The 9676-nt window shown below is 47.1% G+C and overlaps 1 protein-coding gene across 1 annotated transcript in view; it reads left to right on the top strand.

Moving 5' to 3' along the window:
- Positions 1-383: 383 nt before the first annotated feature.
- Positions 384-9676, top strand: part of PGPEP1L (pyroglutamyl-peptidase I like) — a 120037-nt gene continuing 110744 nt past the window's right edge. Inside the window, 4 exon segments of the mRNA XM_069625430.1 lie at positions 384-422; positions 710-917; positions 1889-1932; positions 2223-2339. Coding sequence (XP_069481531.1) covers positions 384-422; positions 710-917; positions 1889-1932; positions 2223-2339 — 408 coding nt within the window.

Raw genomic sequence — 9676 nt, 5'->3', positions numbered from 1 at the left:
TGATCGGTTTCCGAGGAGTCGATAACGCCCAGGCAGAAATTCAGAGAGGCTCCGCATTCTGTTACGCTCACCTGGTCTCTGTGGGGACGTTGGGGCATGGTTGGAGCCCTCCCTGGACTTGGCTCCCCTGAATCAGACTCCTTCCCCAGCTGCTGTAGTGTGGGATGCTCTGGTTGCTGGCACTGCCCCTGAGAGAATACGAGAGGCAGTGAGAATGCTGTGGTTGGATTGTGATTTCCCTCGAACCCTTCGTTCCGGAATGAGGTGAGCATGCGTTTACCCATATAGTCTTACCTGTTTTCTTGTGAGCATGAGCTCTCCGTCCTGCTTCTCATCAGCAGGGGCGCCTTTGATGGACCTAGTTGCTTCACTGGTCCGTGCGCATGGCGGCCCAGACCAGCTGTGACCGCACCACTTTGAAGGTATGTTTTCTTAACAATGATTATTGTCCGTATCCTTTTGCAATGTCTTTTTCCCGTGATTATTGTCCGTATCCCTTGTAATGTTTTTTCTCTCACCAATAGGTGTGAAGATGGCTACACGGAGCCGCATTGTTGGGATCGAGTCCAAATGGTGCCAGTGGGGATTGTGAGGTTCCCAATTAGAAGGTAAGTTGGTTTTCAAGGTTGAACGCAAGGCTTATGTGTTGCGCAGCCACGTGTAATATATGTATGCAGTCTCTAACCTTGTGTGTCCTTTTCTCTTGCAGGAATGGCCTGGCGGTGTCAGACGGGAAGCGGCTATCCAAAGACCTGCCAGCGACTATTGGATGGATGGATCTGTGAGGATGCTGGGCCAGGAGAAGAGCTCCCGCGTAGCTAGACGTCTGGAACAGGTGAGGATGCGCCCTGACTCCGATGACAATGGGAAGCAGCTAAGATGCGATGCGCTGCAGGTGATGGGATTGCAGGAGACAGGTAAGATGCACGTTCGGAGATGGTGTTGCTGGAGTCAGGTAAACTGCATGTCGGGCGATGGTATTGCTGGAAGCAGGTAAGGTGCGCGCTGAAGATGAAGTGCTGGAGTCAGGTAAGCTGCGCTTCAAGCGGTGGTGTGGCTGGAGTCAGGTATGGTGGGCACTGAATATGATGTACTGGAACCTGGAGAGATGCGCGCTGAGATGATGAGCTGGAAACAGGTAAGAGTGCTTCAGGCGGCAGACTAACGCAAAGTGCTTGCATGCGCGTGGGGCTGGCTTAAATAGCCTGGTCCCAGCCACTCCCATTTGGCACTGCCTTGTGGCCCCACCTTGCCACTCCCAGAGACTGCTGCACGTGCTCCCCAATGTTTCCTATTGGCCACGCCCGACCTGGATGCACGTGCCCCAGACACAAAGTGTGCAGAGCACACTTTCTCATGTGCCTGGCGCCAAAGGCACCAGGACTGGGTCCATTTGGACCCTTTAGATGATAAAGATAGTGGTCCTTGTCCTGCGGCCATGACAGTCGCTCTACCTCCCACGCTTTAGTTGCACTCTTGCCTGTCAATACCCGTATTAAATAAACCTGTCCAATTGCACATTAAAAGCCTCTCTACAATTTCTTTAGCGATCCTCTGGGGAGAAAAGTGGTTAGGAATGTACCTATAACTTCTTTGCACATATGACTACAGCAACACATTATAGGAAAGACGCGAGGAGTATGGAGACGCACAGCGAAGAAGTGACCTAAGAAAGAACCGAAAACTAAAAGGGTAAACAAATCATTTACTTATTTCCAATGTATTTCCCCCCCAGATCATAGTGATTTTAGTGCTTAAGTACTGCATGCCATGTACTTTCCCTGACTGTTCTGAGAATTTGATTAATGCATCCTTTTCAAAGTGTTCTTGCGTGGGGATTGAAGTGTCTTAACCTTTTATGATAAAATGTGATCTATTTTTTTCAAAGTATTATGCACTTTTACTGCTTGCAATGAAGCAATGTCGCACAATGTGAGTTTGGCCTTTAGGCTGAGCTTTTCAAAAAGCAAACTGGGCCTCATGGTTGACTTATTCAAGGCAACCGGGAATATGGTGAACAAGTCCAGAATGATACAATGTGATCAAACGTGTACCAATGCATAATGTAAATGTTTCTGTTTGCAATGTTTCATTGAAGATAATAAAAATGTTACCCAAAACAAAATCCAAAAGAAAAGGGTTCAGGATCAAATGACTCAGAGTTCAATTTAAGGTGTTCAAATTAATTTGGCTAGTTATGATCCTCTTGTTGTTCATCTCAGGAGTTGGCACTTTTGGGGCTCGGTGATGATGTGGATTTGCGCATCTGCGAGCTTCCTGTACATTACAACACAGTCAAGCAAAAAGTCACCAAGATTTGGGAAAAAAATAAACCACAGGTAAGTCAAGCTCTGCAAAAACATTGTGCAAAGATAGAAATTAAGCTTTTAACGTAATGGTAGTCTCGTTATGGGACTCATTTCTCAAACGACTAGTTCCTCTTTGTTAGGTTTGGTGTGTCAGTGCAGATAGGATTCACATATATATTCTGAGGTGCTCGGCTATACTTGTTTGGCGGTGAGGTGGTCAGAGCTAAGGACATTCTCATATCGACCTCTGGCAAACCCCTCACTTACTAAACTAAGGGTAATAGTTTGGATTGTACAGTCTAAATTTTGATCGTAAGGAAAGTCTTGTGCATTTTGAGTCAAATGCTGTCAGAGATGACCTTCAACTCAATTGTGAATTTATAGAGAGCTAACAACATGATTAAATAAGAACTATACATTTCTCATCCGTGGGGTCTCTCTGACGTATCTCCCCCATTCCCACCAAACCCACACAATCAGATAATCCCTACGCCACGCAGGTAACAGGTGCTTCTGTCCTATAGTCATCAACACTACAGGTTTCCACGTTTGCCTTTCCCTCAATCCCACTGATAGTTTCCTCCCACCTACTTTTTTAGGCAACCACACAAAATGAGGCCAACATTATTTCCATACAAGACTACTTTACCTTACCTTAGGAACTACGAGCAATGGCAGACTCAGGACAAGAAATCATCTAGAACAACAAAACGTAGATCTGTTACCAGATCTCTAGACCCGAAATGAATCCTCATTTATGTGATGCACGTGCATATCTTACAGCCCATGTCATATCCTGCAACACACGGATAATTAAACGCGCATGATCCTTCTCAATAAAGACCGATTGCATTCCCACACCCTGATGCAGAGAAGATGATCCCCGGTCAGATTATCTCAATTTTGACTCTGTGCAGGAAAAATATACAAAATTAGCTCAGAACCACTTTTTCTGTTAGCAAATGTAGCAAACAAGTTTCTTTTTATGTTCTACAGTAAAAAGTACAAAAAACAATCTGCTTACATTTTTTCCTAGTGGAAACATTTTACTAAAATACAAACCTATTGCTAAATTATTTAGGTCCGTGTTTTGAACCAGTGCAAAGCTTAGATGCGAGGGTCCCAAGTCTGAATGTGGCACCAGTTTTCAATTGTAAAAAAGATCTAGTTTGGTCTCCCAGTCACACCTAATCTTCTAACCAGATCCATGACATATCGCTTGGCGGGACATCAATGAAGGAAGAGAGTATAAAGTGGTTATTCATTTCCACAGGTGGTTTCAAATAAATCCTGAAAGGTATTTATTGCATGCAAAAAATGAATGTCCCACAACACACTAACAGTGGGAGGGCACAGGGTACCCCAGTATCGGAATTCTGGTGTTACACAGTACTAAGTAAATGTTACTGGTAATCAGAAGGAGTCAGACTTCAAAAAGGATGTATATTGCTTTAGGTGATAGCTAAGGCGCTCCAATGTTTATTTGTGGCGCGCATATTTGTGCATGTATGCTTTTTACTATCATTTAAAGGGGGCAAGTATTAGCTTCCCGGAGAAAAAAGTGTGCTATTCTTACACCATAATTAGCACAGACGTATTGGAAAGTGCTCACGGTGTTACACAAAGTAAAGCAGGCCTGCTGAGAATTACTTTGACAGTCATCCACAGGAAATGTTAAGCAGCCTGCCCAAAATGTACAGGTAACATCCTAACAAGCAGGTCTGCAGAGCCCGCTCGCGAGTCTCACATTTACAACTTTTAAAAGAATCTGAGAAGCCCTAGCCATGCTCCACTAAAGATAAAGCAGCCCTTCTGAGGGTAACGAATTGTCTTCTGTGAAGGTGTGAAAACCCTGGCTTTTTAGATTTTTATTGTAATAAAAGTATTCAGGTAATTCTATTTCTGAAAAGTGGAGCTGCTAATCAGGCCCACTTCTTTAAATGCTCCAAACCAAAGTTATAGTGCAAACGTGTGTCTTTGCTGAGATAGCCTAAAGGCGTCCTCAGCCACAGCTCTGCCATGGAATAGGTCACAAATACATTCGTGACTGATGTCGAAACACAACGTTTCTGCAGGAGGAGGTGGCTTTTCAATTTTTTGTACCTCTGATATAAATTATAATTGTAGGCCCAGGACAATCTGGTGGGGAGCAAATCTTTAAATATAAGCAGTGCTAAGGTTGCGGAATGGTGGCTACTAAGGAGACGCTATTATCCAGCTACTGAAATTTGCTATCTCACCAGTGTCGGCTCTGTGAGCTGGGCTGAACTATGACAGGACCAATGTATATTGGACGTCAAAACTGATTGTGTACAATGCTGCCATGTTATGTTCTTTGGTATTTGTATAGTGCCTACTGCCATTGATATGGCCTCAAAGTGCTGTGAGGATGAACTCCCTTTGGAAGACCATAGTCAGAAGATTGAGAAGTGATGAAAAGAGTTGTACAATGCGTGTGTGCATTTAGAGCCTTAATTAGCGGTACCAACCGGCATTGCACAGGTCTGTAGCTGACATGCACGTAGGGGTATGCTATAGCCTTTTGTATGTTTTAGTGTGTCATAACTTCCTATTTTTGAAAAATCACAAAATCGGCAGTCTCCCAAAATCGCCTATATTGATAGCACATGGCCGGAACCCTGCTCCACCCCTCTGCAGGGCCAATGGGTGGGATTGGCCAAATTTCACTATTGCCAGTACACCCCAGACTGGTATGCCGATCTTGTGTCCTAACTTCCTATTTTTGGAAAAGGCACAAAATCAGCAATCTCCCGAAATCGCTTACACTGATAGCACAAATCTGGACCCTGCTGTGTGCAGGGCGAATAGTTGCGGTTGGTCAGATTTCACCATCGCCAGTACACCCCCGACTGGTATGCCAACCTCAGGCCACAATTTCAGCCCACGAACTGTTATGGGGCGGGAGCCAACAATCCCAAAATCGGCAATCCCCCGAAATCACCTATACTGATAGCACAGGGCCGGCCCCTGCCATGTGGAGGGCGAATGGGTGGGGTTGGTCAGATTTCACCATCGCCAGTACACCCCAGACTGGTATGCCGACCTTGGGGCAAGGTTACAGCCCACCAACTGTTATGGGGCTGGAGTCAACCCTGAACATAAACACACACTTTTACAAATATATATATATAGATGATGGTAGGTAGGGAGTAGGTAGCCCGTAATTATCAGGTGATGAATGGGTGCTGTAACAAATTCTCAAAGAGTCAGAAGGTTCATAAGAGTCAGATTATGTGAACGGCTGGAACCGAATTTTGCATGGGACTCAGCTGTATTCTATTGGAGGGCCTAGAGCGATGTATCTTTAGGGTCGGTGTGCTCCAACGGTGTGTTTTACAGAATATTTATGGATTTGCAGATTGAGGTCCCAGAGGGGCACAGCTGTACTCCCTCGGATACAGTGCATGAGGGTCTGGTGAGGAAAGATTGAAGCATAGTTAGGTTTTATCCTGTGGAGCGGTTCATAAAGGCCTGGTTAAGAAGCCTTGTCCCACCTAGAAAGGCTCCCCATGTGCGCCCAATTTCCCGGAGAGGGGGTAGGTGATAGATCGGGGCTAAGTCTGTGAGGGTGCAGATGGGAAGAGGCAGGTGTTGAGAGCCTTCCTGAAGATGAGGTAGTCCTCTACGCCGCAGATGGTTAATGGGAGGGAGTTACAGATGGTGAGTGCTTGGACTAAGAAGGAGGAGCCCCCCCATGCAGGTTGATTTGGTCACTGGAATGTCAAGGAGTGCTGAGCCGTATCTGAGGTTTTTGTTAGGCCTGTAGCGTCTACATTTATGATGCATGTATTCCGGTCCTTTGTTGTATAGGGCTTGATGGATGATGCACATTGCCTTGAAGGTGGAGCCTCGTCCGATCGGAAGCCAGTGAAGGACACAGAGGGTGGGGTGATGTGTTCTCTTGGGCCTAGTGTTAGGAGGATTCTAGCGGCTGTGTTTTGTACTCAGAGTTTTCTTATCTGTGTTGGCAGGCCCCTAGGTATAGGGTGTTAGCATAGTCTAGTAGTGAAAGGATGATAGCAACGATTGGGGTGACTGTGTGGGAAGGTCAGGTAAAGAAAAAGGTGGTGGGCGGTGCAAATGTGTAGGTAACAGCATTTTATCACAGAATTGATGTGATGTGATAGGGTCAGGTCCTTGTCCATAATGCATCCGAGATTTTTTACTGTGTTGGAGGTGGTGGGAGGTGTGCCTGAGGTGGGCTTAGGTCGAGCGGCCCCGGGGTGGGTTGAGGGAAGAGGGCAGTACTACCACAGAGCATGATCTCGGTTTTGCCAGGATTGGGTAGGAGGTGGTTAGCTGTCATCCAGTGCTCGGTTTCTGACACATGTCGCGAGATCGCGAGCGGAAGAAGAGGGGCACTTAGGGATTGTGAAGGATTGGGTGTTGTCAGTGTAATTGTAGCAGAATAATGCATGGGATCGAAAGTGTGCAGTAAGGGGTTCCGGTAGAGGTTGAAGAGGAGTGGGGAGAGTCAGGTGCCTAATGGCATTCATGGGCAACTGGGAGGGGAACTGAGGAGAATGGAGCCATCTGTACTATCTGAATTTTGTTGGAGAGGAAGGATGATATCCAATTCAGGGCTGAGTCCCTGATGCCAAGTGTGTTGAGTCTGTCAGTGAGGATGGAGTGGTCAATGGTGTCGAATGAGGTTGAGTCGGATTGGGGTGGCACAGCCTTCCGAGTCTGCATCTTAGATCATCCCAGATGGAGAATAGGAAGGATTTGGTACCTTGTGAGGGCCTGAAGCCGTGTCTGAATGGATTTTGAGAAGATGCATAGTTGTGGGTATGCCACTTGGTCGGTTAATTTAGGTATATATCGGTTGTTAGAGATAGGTCCGTAATTGGTTAGGACAAAAGGGTCGAGGGCGATCTTTTTGAGCAAGGGCTTGATGTAGGAGGTTTTGAATTTCAGATGGGAAGGTGCCGGAAGTGAGTGATGTGTTGATAATGGATCTTACAAAGTCGCCAGTGCAGGTGGTTGTCAAGATTTATTTTAGTAAGGCAGGAGGGCAGGAGTCTCTGGGGGATCATGAGGCATGGATGAGTGGTAGTAGGTTGAGGAATTCTAGGTAGGAGAGTGGAGAGAAGGTATAGAATAGGAGGGGGATAGAAGGCGGTTCTGATGTCATGGGTGAGGTTGGGGGACAGGTTGGGTGAGCGATTCGATTTTAGACAGGATGGAATTGTCTGTCTCCAGTTCTACATTGCGAAGGTGGTCTGATAGGGAGTAACGGAGGATTTGGTGTGTTTGGGAGTGTTGGTGGTGGATACAGAAGAGTTGAATTTGGCTACAAGCTTGAAGAGTTTCCTAGAAGGTTGCAGGCATTAGTGGTACTGTTCCAGTATTAGGATTATGTGGCTTTGCACAAATCTCTGCCCTTGTAAGCTTTGAGTTATTATTATTATGTTATTTATTGAGTGTCGGACCTAGCTTCGAGAAGCAACCGAGTGCTTTACAGAGGTATGCAACAGTGCAGATGTATAACAGAGCACCTTTCAGAGGTAAAAACAGAACAGATATCCAGCAGGGTAGGACACAGAGGGGCACAGGGGAGCGGTAGAGCTGTACCAGGTGGCGGAGAGCAGAGGGTCAGGCGGCGTCTAGCAATCCAGGTAGCGCCAGGGGTGATGTGATGGCCTAGGTATTGAGGATTAAGCCAATATGTTGGATGACATTGGGTCTGTCCGCCATCTGCACTCTAGGATGTGGTTGTGGGATTTCAATGTTTTGACAGCTGAGGTGAACCACCTGCGGAAAGTCCTTGTCTGTTAGAGATGGATATGATGGGGATGAGGGGACTGTGTGTTTCAGAAAGCCAGTAGTCAAAGTTGGCAATGGTGATCTGACCCAAATAGAGGGGAGAAGAGGGCAGGGAGGCGAATAGGGTGTCTGCCAGGTCAGAAGTTACTATGATTTTCTTCCAGAGGCAGGTGTGGGTTTTTAGCCCCGGGGCTGCTGGAGAGGTGGATGGGTCTGCAGAAGAGAGGGTGAAGAGGATGGCAGAGTGGTCGGACCAGGCAATTGAGCGAGGTGGCAGTGTGGTGATGAGGTCAGATGAGCCAAAGATTGTGTCTAGAGTGTGACTAGCAGAGCGGGTAGGGCCTGAGACTAGCTGCCAAAGGTGCAAGGTTTCCAGGCTGTCCAGAAGAGATCGGGTCATAGGGTTGTGTTGGATGTCGAGCCAGATATTGAAGTCCCCATATACTATGAGACCACAGAGCAGGAGAACATAATGGCTGCCCATGGAGTCACTTAAGGATTTCCGCAAAACTTCTATTGTATCCTGGGATCGATATATGAGCAGGAAGCTGTGACTGTGCGAGGGGGTTAGCCTGTGGTATGTGGAGGAAAGTGAGGTCTGAAGGGCTACAAGTTGGGTCCCCAGTCAGGAGGTCAGGGTCTGGTGACAGTCTTATAACTGGTGGGTGGCATAGTGAGGGTGCCTTGAGGGCAGTTTAGTAGGTTGAGTATGATTTTACTGGGTTTGGGGAGTGCGGGAGGAGACAAGGGGTAGGTATTACAGTTGGTGGAGGCCAGGATTGCAGGAAGAGTGCTTAGAGATGCAAAGCATGGGTCAGAGTGGTGTGGCTGCAGTGTTGATGGACGAGTGGGGTGGGCAAAGGAGGTTTCAGGTCAAGAGGGAGTGAGGGGGCTAGGAAGGCAACCAGGAAGGGGGGGTTGTGGCCTCTCATGAGTGGGAGGGAGGTGGCGGCATGTAGGTGTGGCGTCTGATCAGTTGAGTGGAGGCCCTTCTGTAGCACCAGTTGGCACCTCTCATTTTGGAGCTGTTCTCCAAGGTGGGAGGGCAGAGTATAGAAATGGAGAGATTCAAAATGGAAAATCCACACCTGTAACACAGTTGCTAGATTCAAAGCAGTAGAACCCGCCCTTGGAAACACTGTAGGAAAAGAAATGGGAATGTGGCAAAAACCCAACAGTAGTGAGAATCAAACCAGCAAACCCACTCCTGGAAACACTGTGGGAAGAGAAATGAGAGTGTGGGGAACCACAGCAGTAGCGAGATTCAAACCAGCAAACCCACTCCTGGAAACGCTGTGGAAAGAGAAATGAGTGTGGGGAACCACAGCAGTAGCGATGTTCAAGCCAGCAAACCCACTCCGGGAAACGCTGTGGAAAGAGAAATGTGAGCGTGGCAAAAACATGGCAGTAGCGAGATTCAAAGCAGCAAACCCACTCCTGGAAACGCTGTGGAAAGAGAAATTAGAATGTGGGAAAACACAGCACTGGTGAGATTCAAAACAGAAAACCCACACCTGGAAGCACTGTGGGAAGTGAAATGTGAGCGTGGCAAGAACACAACAGTAGTGAGATTCAAAACA

Source organism: Ambystoma mexicanum, chromosome 11, assembly GCF_040938575.1.
Source record: "Ambystoma mexicanum isolate Mex_15411 chromosome 11, UKY_AmexF1_1, whole genome shotgun sequence".
NCBI classification, from domain to species: domain Eukaryota; kingdom Metazoa; phylum Chordata; class Amphibia; order Caudata; family Ambystomatidae; genus Ambystoma; species Ambystoma mexicanum.
Note: the sequence above shows the minus strand (reverse complement) of the source record. Positions and strands in the feature narration are given on the sequence as shown.